Genomic DNA, 15,407 nt, shown 5'->3' on the forward strand with positions numbered 1-15,407 from the left:
GGGTGGGACCGAGCGCGTCCGCCCGCCGCCCCCGCCACAGCCCCACCGCAGATGCGCCGCGGAGGCCGAGAGGTCGGGCCTCAGCTGCACTCATTCTCGCCATCTCGCGTTTCGCCGCATCTGGCAATGACAACACCACCACGTGGCCTGCAGCCTTGCGTCATGCGCCTTCGCCCAATGGAGAGCCGTCTCACCGAGCCGGGGGCGGGTCGCCACCGGGGCGGTTCCTCCCGCAGCTGTCGTCCATTGGCCCAGGGGGAGCCGTGGGCGTGGACTCGTAACCAATGGCGGCCCGGGGTGGGGCCCCCGCCCCCTCAGCGCCGAGGGTTGGCTGGGACCCGCAGGAGGGTCGGGGCCGGGCCGGGGGGGGGCGGAGCGAAGCAGGGACGGGGCGGAGCGAAACGGGACGGGGCGGGGCCAGGAGCGGAGGGGGGCCCGCGACCCGGCCCGCGGAGCCGGCGCCAGCGGGCTGCTGAGGTGGCTGTCGCCGGCTCGGAGCTGCGGCTTCCCCGGGTCGAGTCCCCGATGGAGGCCGAGGCGGCGGACGGCCCCCCGGGCGGGGCCGAGGCGGCGCTCAGCTGCTTCTCCTTCAACCAGGACTGCACGTAAGCCGCGGCGGCTGCCGTGCGGGGAGCTGGGGAAGAAAGTGGCGAGCGGGGGTCTCGTCCTGTCGGCAACTTGTAGCGGGAGAGGCGCAGGCCTACGCCCCAGGAGGGCGGCGGCGGCGCGGCCGGGGCGACCCGGGGCAGGCTCGGCCTGGCGGGGGCTCCCCGCTCCCGCGGCGGGGGCTCGAGCCCCCCCACCCCAGCCCTCCCCAGCTGCGGGCGGAGGGCCAGCGGCCGGCGAGCGCGGAGGGAGAGAGTTCCAGGGCGGAGTGGGGCGGGCGAAGGCTTCGGAATCCAGTGGGGGCCGAGGTTAGCGACCGGAGCGGGGGTCTGGGGGAGGGGGAGGGGGAGGAGAAGCCAAAACAAAGGAGGTGGGAGGGGAGGGGGAAGTGGCGAGCTGACCCAAGGCGAGGTTGTTGGGGCCCAGGAAGATGGGAATACAGGAAAAACTTTCCCATTTGTCCTTGAGCATCTCAACGTGGCATCTGGGCAGGGCCTGGGACAAAGAGGCAGCCTATCCCTGTGGCCAGGCCAGCCCCGGTCCCAGCCCCACTCAGGGCATCTCGCCTGCAGGCTCGGGGTGTCAGAAACCTTTCCACCCCTCTCACTGCTTGCACGTAGACTCCCTGGGCGAGGCAGCATCTGCTTCTCCGAGTTCAAGAGCCCTTTCCCGGGCCCAGGCTGCCTTCTCTGAGAAACACGAGCTCCAGTTGCTTTTGGAGTGGATTTTTTAATATTTCACTTCGAGGTGCACATTTGGACTTTGGCCAGAGAGTGAGTTGCTGAAATGTGGTTCGGACATCTCAAGGATTCAGTCCCTTGGAAGCAAACGCCTGTTTCCTTGCCTCTTTTCATGGAATTGTTAGACGCCAGTCCCTAGGACCATATGGAATAATCGCTTTGGAATGTGCACCCAGAGCATCAAGCGGGGATGACCGCTTTCCAGTTTCCCACTTCCTGCTGTACCAGTTTCTGTTGTGTTCCTTGTTTGGAGCTGGCTTCACGCTTGTGCTTTGACTGCCTGTGACAGGGCTGTGCTAATATTGAACATTCAGTGGTGTAATTAAGGCCGAGCCGTACCATAAGTAACTCTGGCTTTCATTCCCTTTGTGTTTCTGCTTAAAAACACCCTGTACCAAACAATATGCCTTTGTTCCAAAAAAACTATGTGTAATCGGGTAATCTGGTAGTTGGACAGCTCGGTTAGATGAATGACTTTCAAGCTTTTTTTTTTTTTAACCACAGTTGACAGTAAGAAATACATATTACAACATCTCCTAATACCCACATACATAGAACGTCCCTAAAAAGTGATTCATTAAATAGCGTTTACCCCCTACTTGGGGGATCCCTTCTTTGAAAGGTGTTTGTAACTCACTGAACTGTTTTTAAGAGCTGATGGGTTGAAACCAGCAGTTTACAGAAATGATGGTGTAGATAAAATTCTGACATTTTGTAAGTAGCATTTTGCAAGAGAGGATGGCTGTTGAAATAAATGCCAGAATGTTTTCCTTCCCAACTGAACACAGGACAAGGAGGGGAGTCAGTTTGCTTACTGGAAGTAAATGTTCTAAATTCTGCTTTGTCGCATTGTTTATTAGATTTTTTTTTAAGTGATGTTGATTTTTATTCTAGCTGAGTCCCAACTTTCTATAGCACTTGGGTAAGAATGTTATTTTCAAAGCTGTTGGGTGCTTGGAAAGTTAATTTCCTTGTCTCTACTGTCAGTTCTGTTTTCTTGGATGAAGGCTCTGCTGGACAGCTCTGTCTTACCTATAAATAAAAGTTTTTGTCACAGTCAGTTGCTTTGAGCCACAGAGCGTATGACATTGGATTTGAAAATAAGTCAAGCCCCTTACTAATGCATTTAGGCTTACCAATGTGTCTTTTTCTTTAAGTGCAGGCTGAGTTTTACAGTATTATAATTAAACTTCTTTGATCATGCTTCATGTTTGGCACTGTGCTTTGGGTACATTTTTTCATTTGATTGGCAGAGAGTGAGTTGCTGAACTCACTGTTGTCCCAAGCCCTAGTCCTATGAGAGATGATGAGAACTTGTTTGCCTGCAGGAAGGCCTTATGAATAAAATAAAGTCGTAGTTTGAATTCCTTGATTCAGCATTTTTGTGGCCATTGATCCATCATTTTTAAAACTTAATAGTAATAGTATAAAATCCTTCTGTTCTAGGAGCAGGGCCTGTGTTTGAAAATTATTTTAAATTGCCAAATTTAAATTGCCAAAAATCTTTTGGTTAATATCACAAGACTCTAGTTACATTTTTTTTTTCCTTGCAAGTTTGTTTGTGAAAATCAGTTTGCTACTAAACGCATCTATATTTGTGTGAAGGAAGTTTAAAAATGGTAATGACTACCAAGTGTATTTTAAAACATTTTTTGAATCATAGGAATACAAAGGAGCTTTTTAAAGTTGAGGTATCATTGACATACAGTGTTCTATTAGTTTCAGGTGTATGACCTATTGTGACTCAACATTTGTATACACTGGGAAATGGTCACCACAGTCAGTCTACTAAACACCTGTTAACTTACAAAAGTAATGCAGTATTAGCTACTGTATTTCCCATGCTGTGCATTTCTTACCTTCTGACACTAGCCATTCTGACAGGCGTAAGGCAATATCTCATTGTGGTTTTGATTTCCATTTCCCCTGATGATTAGTGACATTGAGCGTCTTTTCGTGCACTTGTTGGTTATCTGTATGTCTTCTTTGGAAGAATTTCAGTTCAGACCCTCTTCTATTCCTTAATCAGGTTGGGGGTCATTTTGTTGTTAGGTGAATTTATATATTTGGATACTAACCCCTTGTTGCAAATATTTTCTCCCATTTGGTGGGTTGTGTTTTGGGGTTTTTTTTTTTTTTTTTTTTTTCATTTTATTGGTGGTTTCCTTTGCTGTGCAGAAGCTTTTTAGTTTGATGTAGTCTTATTTGTTTATTTTTGCTTTTGTTTCCGTTGCCTTTGGAGTCAGGTCCAAAAAACATCTCTAAGACCCATGTCAAGGAGCTTACCGCCTGTGTTTTCTTCTAGGAGTTTTACGGCTTTGCGTCTTACATTCAAGTCTTTAATCCACTTTGAGTTCACCTGTGTATAGGAGTATCAGATAGTAATCCAGTTCCACCCTTTTGCCCGTAGCTGTGTTTTTTGTTTTTTGTTTGTTTTTTTGTTTTTTTCATAGCTGTGTTTTGAAGTTTTCAGATGCTGCTGGGTTGCCTCTGGAGTAGCTGCTTGTCACCATTAATGCTGTAGTCCTGGGTGCCAGACCCCGGTCCTGGGGCACACTGCTGCTCTCAGTGCAAATGGCTAGCACGTCACTTTCCCCCCACAAGCAGGTGGGAGGGCTGGGAGACAAACAACTCCCTCACCAGTTAAAAGTTGACCATAGTCTCCTATCCCTGTGTTCCAGGGAAGAACAGATGTTTGGGTAGGAAAAAAACAAAAAAACAATTCCATGGAAAATCATGTGATGTCCTCATTTTTTAATTTGAAACGATTTTTTGTATGAAATGAGAACCTTGCGTCCAGGCTTGCCCCAGTAAACGGCTTATGTTTGTATATGCTTCCCTGTGAAGAGCAAATCTCACCTTTGCAAATACTTATTTTTAAATGAGGAAGCTGGGCTAATTTTTAGGTCCACGTAGGACTATTTTAAGGTCCATTTCAGCTCTGACATCCCATTTTCTCAGGATGGAAGTGCTCAAGGTCAGACTGCTTATTCTCAGCGTGCCCTGGGTAAGATTTTCCTCACCACCGAGGCATTGAAGGCAAAGCAGGAGAGAGCTGGATGGGGATCCCAGCTCCTGAACAAAACTGACCCCTTTGCTTTCATCCTAAAGCCAAGGAAACCTGGGTTTACACTCTGTCTTTTTCTATTGGTTGAAAGTGGAAAATTAAGAAAATTTTTTTTTGTTTTTTTCGTTCTTTTTTGTTTTTAGCCCATATTGTTCCAGATGAGTATTTAGTTTTTGTTGTTGGTTGGTTGTGATACTAGCTTTGTGGAACGTGGTAGAAAGCAGAGTTCTCAACCCTGGCTGCACATGGGAGTACTTGAACTAAAAAAAGAAAAAGAGAGAGGAAGAGAAAGAGAGTGAGATGGGGGGTAGGAAAGAAAGAAAGAGAGAGAGATTAACCTAATTAAAAAGCTCAGGGCTGGAGGAGGAGTAAACATCAATATTTTTTTAAAGCTTCCCACATGAACTTAATGTCCATCTGGGGATGAGAACTACTGGTATGAAGTATCTGGGATGTTTTTATGGAAAATAATGAAAGGGTGCATCCATTAAACCGTACTTACTAATGACTAAACCTACTATGATGGTGTATTTATTTTTTAAGCAAAAAAAAAAAAAAAAAAAAAATTTACCTTTTGGTAAAGTCCCTCTCAAACAACCAGAAGACCCCTCCTCGTGTTAGGAGTAGTGCCAGGATGGATATCCTCCAGCATTCCATTTTTCCTATTTCTGCCTGGTTGGGGAAGCATAGCCACCGGTAGGCTTGATATTTCTTTTGATGAGTTTCAGATCTCTTACCCATTTCGCAACTCTGTGTCTCTCCTTGTCTTTGCCCTTTTCCCTTTTAACATGCCTGCCCCCCTGCCCCGGACAACTATTCAGATAGTTATCAAATACCAGAAAACCTGAGGATGGATGTTTGCCCACTGTGAGACTGGGAGGAAAGGGAATGTCTATCTTGGGCAGATCTGTGGTCGGAGTACGGTACCTCTTGTCATTCCTCTGCTGTCACTATCTTCCACAGATCGCTAGCAATTGGAACCAAAGCCGGTTATAAGCTGTTCTCCTTGAGTTCTGTGGAGCAACTGGACCAAGTCCATGGAAGCAGTAAGTGTGTGTGTGAGATCACAGGGACACCAAATCCTCCCTCTAGACTTTAATCTGTGGTGCTCCTGACCTGTCTGCATTTTTCTCCCTTAATTGTCAAGCTGAAGGAGTCCATGTTTTTCAGGTTGAAATATAAATCGTTGCCTCCACTTGGTTTAAAAAAAAAAAAAAACCCACAAGTAAGCCCTTAGATTTGGCAATATCTTAGGTAACATTTTCTTTTTCTATTAAGAAATCCTTTGTTTGATGGGACAAAACCAAAGAGGGAGACAGACTGTAAGAGACCCTTAATCTCAGGAAACAAACTGAGGGTTGCTGGTGGGGAGGGGCGTAGGGAGGGACGGGGTGTCTGGGTGATGGACACTGGGGAGGGTATGTGCTATGGTGAGTGCTGTGAATTGTGTAAGACTGATGATTCCCAGACCTGTACCCCTGGGGCAAATAATGCATTATATGTTAATAAAATTTAAAAAAAGAAAGAAATACTTTATTTGAAACCATATTGTTCACACTTCTTCATATACTTTTATGCACAGCCATCAGTTTTTATAATTGTCAAACCAGAAGGTCACTTACAATTTTTTTTTTTTGCCATTATATTGGCACTGTAGAATATCACTAACAGTCATTCAGTCATGGAAATATTTTCTTTGTTTTAATAAAGTAATATGATCCCATTCACGTAGTTCATATTGAAGGTGTTGATATACTTCAAATGAATATCACCAAAAAATGCAGCTGAGAAATGTGTGTCTTTTATTTTTTCAGGGTAGGTAATAGTTCGTTATCACTTACACAATCTTTGGCTTTCCTGGAAAGAAAGTGGTTTGATAAATAAATAGTTTGGGTCCCTAATATATTTGTAAGATACTATTTTTATTACCCCATTTCCGGGAATACTTCGCTCTGTCTCTGTCCTATGTCACTGCCTAGGGGACCTGCCTACACACAACGAAGGCAGGGATGCAGAAAGAATGTTCTCAGAAAAACACGGAGGTGTCCACCTATGGGCTTACTTATTTACCTTCTTCCTGAGTGTGGAAGTACTTCCCTGGTCATGACACAGATGTCCAGATCATCTTCAACAAGAAAGAGATTGCGGAGAGGCCCAGGGAGCACAAGATGGGGAGGGGTTACGGCTTTAACTAGGTTACTGCCCCCCAAGCCATGGCCATATCCATAGTAACTCTCGGCCACAGGGACCAGAATTCTGAAATCAGACGTTCCCCCGAGCAGACACTCCTTGGAAACCCGTCGCGGAGGAAGGGTGGGTTGAGATTGTCCAAACCTCCCAAATGTGTTTCATAGCAAACAGCGGTGCCTGAGGGCTGACTGTAGCTCCTAGAGGGCATCCGGGGAGGCTCTGGAAGACCTGACTTGGGGTTCTAGTCACTCACGTTTTCTTTGGGTATTGGACTGGGCTTTGGAACTGCTACCTTGGGAAGCAGACAGAGCGTCACGGAGGGGGGAAGAAAATCGTTTTAAATGCAGGCTCAGAGAGGGCCCCATCAGCAAGACCTGGAGGCCACAGGCTGATGGCAGGGGAGGCTGCAGTCTGTGTCACCTTGGGCCACTTTCCTTCCCAGATGAGATCCCGGATGTCTACATCGTGGAGCGCCTTTTCTCCAGCAGCCTGGTTGTGGTGGTCAGCCACACGAAGCCACGGCAGATGAACGTCTATCACTTCAAGAAAGGCACGGAGATCTGTAACTACAGCTACTCCAGCAACATCTTGTCCATACGGCTGAACCGGCAGGTACGTGGGCGAGTCTCTCGGGTTGCAAGGCTTCTGCTCATGGGCACCCAAGAAGGAGATGACTGTTTGTAGAGACGAGCGTCGCTAAACCACGCAGCCAATTCTAAAAGAGATTTTAAGACTCGGGCCTCGTATCACCGGGACCTGGTGAGCCTCCTCCGGACCCTAGTTTCAGGGATGTGTCCTCCCTGGTCATTCTGCCTCGCGTCCCTTCTCGAACACTGGCCCCTGGTGGAGTGAACCCTTTTCTGCTGGACGCAGGCTGGGTGGAAATCTGGCTCTGACACTGTCCCGTGAGCTACTTCGTGGGCACTGAACACAGAAGGACATCTCTCCCTGGTTTGGACCCTGGATGGTGGCATCCACTGCCAACGGGCAGCAATGCTTCTCAGAATGAAGCCCCTGAGGATGAGTGTGCCCTGCACCCCCTCCCCCTCCGCTAGCTCTGAAGGCAGTTCTAGAACTAACCTTCTCTTGCTCTTTCCTTGGGCTTTCTCTGCAATCCAGGTGCCCAGGCTCCTGCTCCCCCCTTTCCTTCCACCAGCTCATCCTTACAGACCTTACTTGTAGTGGTTTGCTTATGTAAGATTTATGTGTATATTTATTTATTAGACAGAGAGAGAGCACAAGCAGGGGAAGCAGCAGGCAGGGGGAGAGGGACCCCGATGCGGGGCTCGTCCCAGGGTCCTAGAATCATGACCTGAGCCGATGGCAGACACTTCACCAACTGAGCCACCCAGGTGACCCAGGAAGGATTATTCTTATCTCAGATATAGAAAACATTCTCTTTAGAAATAGAAATTCTCCTTAAATAAATATTTGGGGGTATTAGTAGAGTCTCCCTTAAATCATTAGGTTCTAAATCCTATAAGGGCAGGCACTATATCTGCTGTGTTCACTGCTACAGGCCTGGTAAGAAAAGACAGTGCCTGGGGGAAAAGTGCTCCATGAATTTGTTTGCCTACTGCCTGTTAAATAAATAAACAAACGGATATATTCTTTATATGACCATGTAGATCTTTCTGTTCAATTAAATATTCCCAAGATGGTGGAGGTCATTCATTGCCTTCATCCAGGATAATGTTTTCTTCTGTCTTCTTACCTAACTATTGAACGCTAATAATTTTTTTAACAAATGAGACAAAGTGCTCCTTCGGCTTATGAGAAGGAAGAGATTGTTTCTTGAGTTGGTCGACTACTTTGGATACTCTTTACGTCTGTATAGAACAGTGTGGTTGAGAAGAGCCTGAGAAGTAGGATGTAGGGATATTTAAGTAAGGAGCAGGAGTAAAGAAGGAAATAAGCCCAGGCTCTTGGCCAGGGAGGGAAAGGCTTTGAGAGCTTTCGGCTTGAAGGTTTTTAAGCCCAGTTCTTGGCTCAAGGGCTCTCTCCGAAATCTGTTGGGAGCACATTAAATTTCATTGCAAAACTTTTTTTTTTTTTTTAAGATTTGTTTGTTTATTTGACAGACAGAGATCACAAGTAGGCAGAGAGGCAGGCAGAGAGAGAGGGGGAAGCAGGCTCCCCGCCAAAGAGAGAGCCTGATGCGGGGCTCGATCCCAGGACCTGGGACCATGACCTGAGCCGAAGGCAGAGGCTTCAGCCCACTGAGCCACCCAGATGCCCCTCATTGCAAAACTTTTTGTCTTTGCATACAGTGATAGCCAGTATATAAAAATTAAATCTCTGGTTTTGGCACCTGATTGTCTTTTTAAGATTGTTTCAGCCAGGAGCGCCTGGGTGGCGCGGTCGGTTAAGTGTCTGACTTCGCTCAGGTCATGATCCCAGGGTCCTGGGATCGAGTCCCGCATCGTGCTCCCTGCTCAGTGGGAAGTCTGCTCATCCCTCCCCCTCGTCCTCTGCCCCTCCCCCTGCTCATGCACGCTCGCTCTCTCTCTAATAAATTTTTTTTAATCTGTTAAAAAAAAAAAAAAAAAGATTGTTTAGGTCAAAGTCCTGTAAAGACCGGAACCCTCAAATATTATCTATAGAATTTATTTCTCTCATTTCTTTCTTAATTGCTCTCTGACATTTTCATTACCACATGGGACAAAGGATCACTCACGGGCCTGAGTCCGCTAGCCTTTCCATGCCACCCTGTCCTCAGTATAACATCCATGACTGTTGCCGTTCTCCTCCCCAGCTCCTTTAGAAGCTAAGTGCTCCTAGCGCTACCCCGCTGTCAATGGCCTGCTCTTTGGAACCCGCTCAGACATCTCTCTCCTCCTGAGCATTTCTTCTCCGAAGATGATTTGAAACAGTCTGGAACGTGCTTGGGGTTTTTCTTAGAACGTGCAGGCTCTGGTCTTGGCGGCTTTGGGGCTGGGCACTTGCCGCAGCCCCCAGTGCCCAGCCACAGTCCCTTGATGCCCAGGCTCTGCCGCCCCCTGCAGGAAACGAATGGGAGTGAGAGCCGCGCGCCCTACCCGCTGTGGGGTTCAGCGGGTCTTCGGGCAGTGAGGTTCCTTTTTTAAAAACAACAGGAAACCATCAAAGATTTGTGTGGGGGGTTATGAGGAGAGAACATCCCTATTTTCTTCTAAATACGTAGAAAGGAAGCACATTTAGTAATTATGTTATTTTTCACTATCGGTTAATATGCCCCTCGTCCTCAATGGAGGAAACGTATCTTGAAGAATAAAGATGGCACACCCGATGTATTTCCATAGGTAAACTCTGACAGTGCTCCTGCCATCTGTTCTGAGGGCCCTGGTTATCCAGATGAGTGTTCGCTGGATTGAAGCCTCTGGATCTATACCTAAGTCTGGTGCTCAGGAGAGACGATATCAGTATTTTTATAATCGGGAAAAGGAGTTATTGCTTCTAAATCCTAGCAGAGTTGATGAGAACCAAAGGTGACCGGGCGGACTTGAAGGCATACCCAGGGTTCGGCTAGGTTTGAAAACTGGTCATTAGCGAGCAATTTGCGGGGTCAGGCTGGCCCTGGAAGCCTGCGTGCACATGAACTCGGGACACGGTGCCTCCTCTCTCCCCCTTGTTATCTCTCCTTTTCCCTCTGTCCCATTTAATTCTTGTCCATGGCCAGCAGGAGTGACCTGAAATTCACTGACTGGGCCACACGACAGCTGGTGGCTGACAGCTGATGGCACAGAGGCAGACAGGTGGGATGAGCCCGGTGTAGAGGCTGGTACCACAAGAGACATGCGTTGCGGACCCAGTGTCCTGGGGACTGGGTGTGGGGACACAGGAGTCTATCAGAAACCTAAGAACGTAAGCACAGAAAGTGTGGGTAAAAGGCAAAGTTTTCAGACAAATCAGGGAATGTGTTTCACGGAGAAATGCTAATGTTTGCCATCAATTTTGAGACCCTATTAGAATTTTTTTTTAAGCCCTCAGCACCCAGGCCTGTGACCACAGAGCCTTAATTAAAATTGAGGAATGTGTTTACATTTTCTTTTTCTGCTGGATATAAGGGATGGTCTCCATTTTCTGAGCTGTGAGAAGTCATACTGGGAAGCCAGCAGGGCAGGCTTTCCCTTGGAGGAGAACCAACCAGGGTTTTTTGTAGTATTTTTAGGTGCCTTCCTTTCTAAGTGTTGTCTTTTGGGATAAGAGGATCTGGCCTGAGAACAGAGGCTCTCAAACTCAGGTGTGCATCAGAATGACCCGGGTACTTGTTTCAAACCTCCCAAACCAGAATTTCCAGGAAGAGGCCGAGCCTTGCCCCTTACGTGCTCGGCAGGCTCATCAAAGCCTGAGAACCACTAGCTTAGAGGAAGCCAAGTCAGCTCATGCAGGGGGTGTGGGCAGCTGCTCCGAGTGAGGAAAGAGCCACTGAACCAAAAAGTCCTTCCCGAGAGCCCCTCACCCACACCCAGCATCCACACTTGCACTGAGCTATGCGGTCCACTCCTTGACACACCCAACGGCAACCCCGTGGCCTGTTCCCACTTGGTAGAAAACGTGACCATTGGGAAGAATCTCTACACCGGACAAGCCTCATTTGAAAAGGAAGTGAAGGGCCTCCTTGTGCTGGAGAGAGAAAGGAGCTGAGCCTGGGGCAGGGCAGAGGGTGGGGGTCACTGGGATGGTCTTGGGGGGGCACCCTGGGACCAGGGGTGCACATGAGAGCAGAAGGGCTTTCCAGTTCCCTTTATCAGAGCTGGAGGCAGCATGCAGAAGTGGGCTGGAGAGTTGAGTGGAACAAAGGTAAATGTGGCAATTCTTCCAAGGGAGTAAAACCTAAGATTGGTGATATGGGGGGAGTAAAGAATCCCACGCTGTGGGGCACCTGGGTGGCTCAGTTGGTTAGGTGACTGCCTTTGACTCGGGTCATGATCCCCGGGGTCCTGGGATCGAGCCCATGTCCGGCTCCTTGCTTGGCAGGGAGTCTGCTTCTCCCTGTCCCTCTGCCTGCTACTCTGCCAGCTTGTGCTCGCTCGCTCGCTCGCTCTGTCAAGTAACTAAAATTTTAAAAAAAAGAATCCCACGCTGTGCAAGAGGGAGACTTTGTTATGAACATTGAAAGGGAGCCTGTCTGATAGGAATAGGAACCAAACATTTACCCAAAATTGCTCCACATGGCAAAGGGAGTCTGATCAGGAAGTGTTCAGGAGTCCCTGTTCTAAAGAGAGGAAAGTAACACACACACACACACACATACACACACACACACACAAAATCTCAATTTCTTTTTTGTTTTTTTAAGGTTTTATTTATCGATTTGAGAGAGAGAGAGAGCACAGGGGGCGGGGCAGAGGAAGAGGAAGAAGCAGACTCCCCACTGAGCAGGGAGCCCAACACAGGGCTCGATCCCAGGACCCCAGGACCGTGACCTGAGCGGAAGGCAGACACTCAACCAACTGAGCCACCCAGGCACACCCCACCCCCGCCCCACAAAAAAAAAATCTCAATTTCTAAAGGAAAATTTTTAAGATCTTGTATTGTGTGCTTCTGTTCAAGTGGATAATGTGTGTGTGTGTGCATACATGGGCTTCCCTCCACGTAATCTTCCACTTGATCATCAAAATTCGTCCTCCTTTAGGCTTAGAAGCAAGTTACGGCTCACAGGAAGGATGAGCAATGTCTGTCCGGTCGGGTCCTTTCGGAGGAACCGGCCCAGTGGACTGATGCGTATGTGTGATTGCAGAGGCTGCTGGTGTGCCTGGAGGAGGCCATTTACATTCACAACATCAAGGACATGAAGCTGTTGAAGACCATCCTGGATATTCCTGCAAACCCAACAGGTGAGCTCTGAAATCAGGGGAGATGCCCTCCCCCACCCCCAGATGTCACACCCAGCTGCTCCTCTCCCAGACTGGACTCCCCGCCTCCATCGAAAACCTGAAGCAGTGTTTGGATGGGTTTTGAGTCTCAGTGGTGTTTACTTTGGAGGTTTTCTTCACGGTGGCGGATCCCAGTTATGTTAGGCTGTACACTCTTCAGGACTGCGGCCTCTGAGAAACCCCTTTCTTCTGGAGCCCCTTCTCTGCAAGGGTGTCAAGGCACTTAAGGTAGACATGTAGGAGATTTCGTGCATCTGATATTAAAAAGTGTTTGCCCCTAATTATTGTCTGTGGTTGTTCAGTACAGAGGAGGTGTAATTATTAGGAGCAGGTTTTAACTTGGTGTGCCTGCACGAGCAGGAGTAAGGCTCCAAAGAATGTGTTTTATGAAGCTACAATGAAATCTCTAGACTTGGGTGATGTGCTGGGAGACTGGTCTTCACTAAACCCCTTGGATACAGCACTATTGAACCAGTCCCCCATGTAAGAATGGGAACAGATTGGATTCGGTGGATTGAAAGAGCAGAGGACTCATGTGAGCTCACTAAGCAGGAAGTAAATGAGAAAGCGGCCACTGGTTGGCTGGGAGGGTGGGGAGTCATCGAGCTGGGACAGCTGGTGTGTGCAGATTCAGGTTAATGTCTGTGAGCCGAATTCATTTACGGCAGTTTCCTAATTCTTCGACTTTTGCTGAATTTCAAGGTCTGTATCGCCTACCCCAAGTCACCGAGGCTCTTTGGGCCTCAGATTTTTTTCTGTAAAATGGGATGGGAATACCCATCTGGTAACATCAGCTTAGAATTACAGGAGCTCATGTTTGTGAAACTGACCAGCTCACAGACCACCATGCGGTAAAATCTCCTATTCCTGCTTTCCTCCTCTCTTCTCTATTCTACCTATAAAATAAACCTAGGTTATATGCATCCCCTCTCTCCTGTCGACCTCAGCGCTTTAAAATTTCTGCCATGGGGGCACCTGGGTGGCGCAGTGGGTTAAGGCCTCTGCCTTTGGCTCAGGTCGTGATCCCAGGGTCCTGGGATTGAGCCCCGCATCGGGCTCTCTGCTCAACAGGGAGCCTGCTTCCCCGCCCCCCTCTGCCTGCCTCTCTGCCTACCTGTGATCTCTGTCTGTCAAATGAATAATAAAATCTTTAAAAAATAAATAAATAAAAATAAAAAATAAAATTTCTGCCATGAAAAATATATTTTCAAAGGCCAAAGCCATTGAGACCTTTAGAAAATTCTGAGAGACGACGACTTTAAAGCATATTTCATAAAATGCAAGATGATAAGTGAAGGAGCTGCGGAGGGTTAGGTTTTTGTTCTAGGAACGTGAGGTTGAAATGGTCTGGAAAGTTATGTACGGAAGATGCACTACGTGCCCTGGCCGACAGAGGGCGCTGACGGGTAGCGATACGAGGTGCCACCCACCAGGGGCCCAGAATGTAGCCACAGCAGTCCCCAGAGACGCGCACTTTGCAGGGCCAGGACCCAGGGTGGGACTGTGAGTGGAGACAGCTGGAAGGAAGATGTGCTTTTCTGCTAGGGCTGGTAGGAGAGGTGCTGCCGAATCGAAGCAGAACTCAGAGCAAGAGTGGACCTGATCTGGACCTTGATGGATTTGGGCAAGGGGCCATCCAGGTGGCCAGGAAGCAGGAAGCTCCCTCGGTTCTCCATTTCTCTGGGAAGATAGGAGGTGGCACAGTCAGGACCCTCTCCAGCGGGGGGGGCCGTGTGTTCGCGCTGCAGTCGCCTTCCCTTGCTTCTGCCCGCACACGCTCAGCCAGCAAGACAGCTCTGCCTGCCTGCAGGACTGGGCCCCTTCCTCCCCTGAAAAGCAGTTTCTCCCCACCCACTCTTAATTTCTAGCAAATGGAGCTGTCTTCCTCAGCTCAGAAAAGTCACTGGTTGCCTTTCTTTCTGCACTTTAAACAGGGAGAAAAGGTTTGAAAGGGTGGGCCTTTTGTATTTTATGTTAGAGAGAATGGGTGTTATTTGTAAAGGAATAATTTTATCTCGAGAAAAATTAGAAACAGTGGGAGGTGTTTTCTCTGTCTCAGATAAATGTTATGAATGGATTCAAGGACAGAGTTAGCATTTCCTTCTGAAAGACCACGGGCGGGTTGAAAGACCAAAATATGTCTTCTGACACCTTTTTTTTTTTTAATTTTATTTATTTGTTTGACAGAGAGAGAGAGATCACAAGCAGGCAGAGAGGCAGGCAGAGAGAGAGGAGGAAGCAGGCTCCCTGCTGAGCAGAGAGCCCGATGTGGGGCTCGATCTCAGGATCCTGAGATCATGACCTGAGCTGAAGGCAGAGGCTCAACCCACTGAGCCACCCAGGTGCCCCTCTTCTGACACCTTTGATGTCTTTTGGAGAGATAGCCCAAGACTTTTTCAAATCCTGAAATTTATAATTATTATCTCAGCTTCCCCTGAGCTCCCTTTGTTCTCCAGGAAGAGAGAGATGATAATGGTTATCCCACAAAGTTATTTTGGGGTGGATTAACTGAGGGCAGGCAGTGAGCAGCGCAGCGAGAGCAAAGGCTCGGCTCTTTCCCTAGCCCGGCCGTGGTCAAAGTCACACCCACCCAGACATGACCAGTTCCTCACTCAGCAGACTGAGAGCCGTCAAACCCAGAAATGTAAAATTTTCAGAGGCCAGGCGTCTCCTTTATTTGTTCTCATTCTCTCATTTATTTTCTTTTTTTTTTTTAAGATTTTATTTATTTATTTGACAGAGATCACAAGTAGGCAGAGAGACAGGCAGAGGGAGAGAGGAGGAAGCAGGCTTCCTGCTGAGCAGAGAGCCCGATGTGAGGTTCCATCCCAGGACCCTGGGACCATGACCTGAGCCAAAGCCAGAGGCTTTAACCCACTGAACCACCCAGGAGCCCCATCTCATTTATTTTCTTAACAAAACTGTAAGATGGAAACTCAGGCTCTT

General features: G+C 48.1%; 1 protein-coding gene across 1 annotated transcript in view; it reads left to right on the forward strand.

Moving 5' to 3' along the window:
• Positions 1-411: 411 nt before the first annotated feature.
• The window catches only part of WIPI1 (WD repeat domain, phosphoinositide interacting 1), a 32,880-nt gene continuing 17,884 nt past the window's right edge, over positions 412-15,407 (forward strand). Inside the window, exons 1-4 of the mRNA XM_047708645.1 lie at positions 412-605; positions 5,377-5,459; positions 7,046-7,215; positions 12,326-12,422. Of these exons, the coding sequence (XP_047564601.1) occupies positions 526-605; positions 5,377-5,459; positions 7,046-7,215; positions 12,326-12,422 (430 nt within the window). The 5' untranslated portion in view covers positions 412-525. The remainder of the gene's footprint in view (positions 606-5,376; positions 5,460-7,045; positions 7,216-12,325; positions 12,423-15,407) is intronic.

Source organism: Lutra lutra, chromosome 16 (assembly GCF_902655055.1).
Source record: "Lutra lutra chromosome 16, mLutLut1.2, whole genome shotgun sequence".
Classification (NCBI taxonomy): domain Eukaryota; kingdom Metazoa; phylum Chordata; class Mammalia; order Carnivora; family Mustelidae; genus Lutra; species Lutra lutra.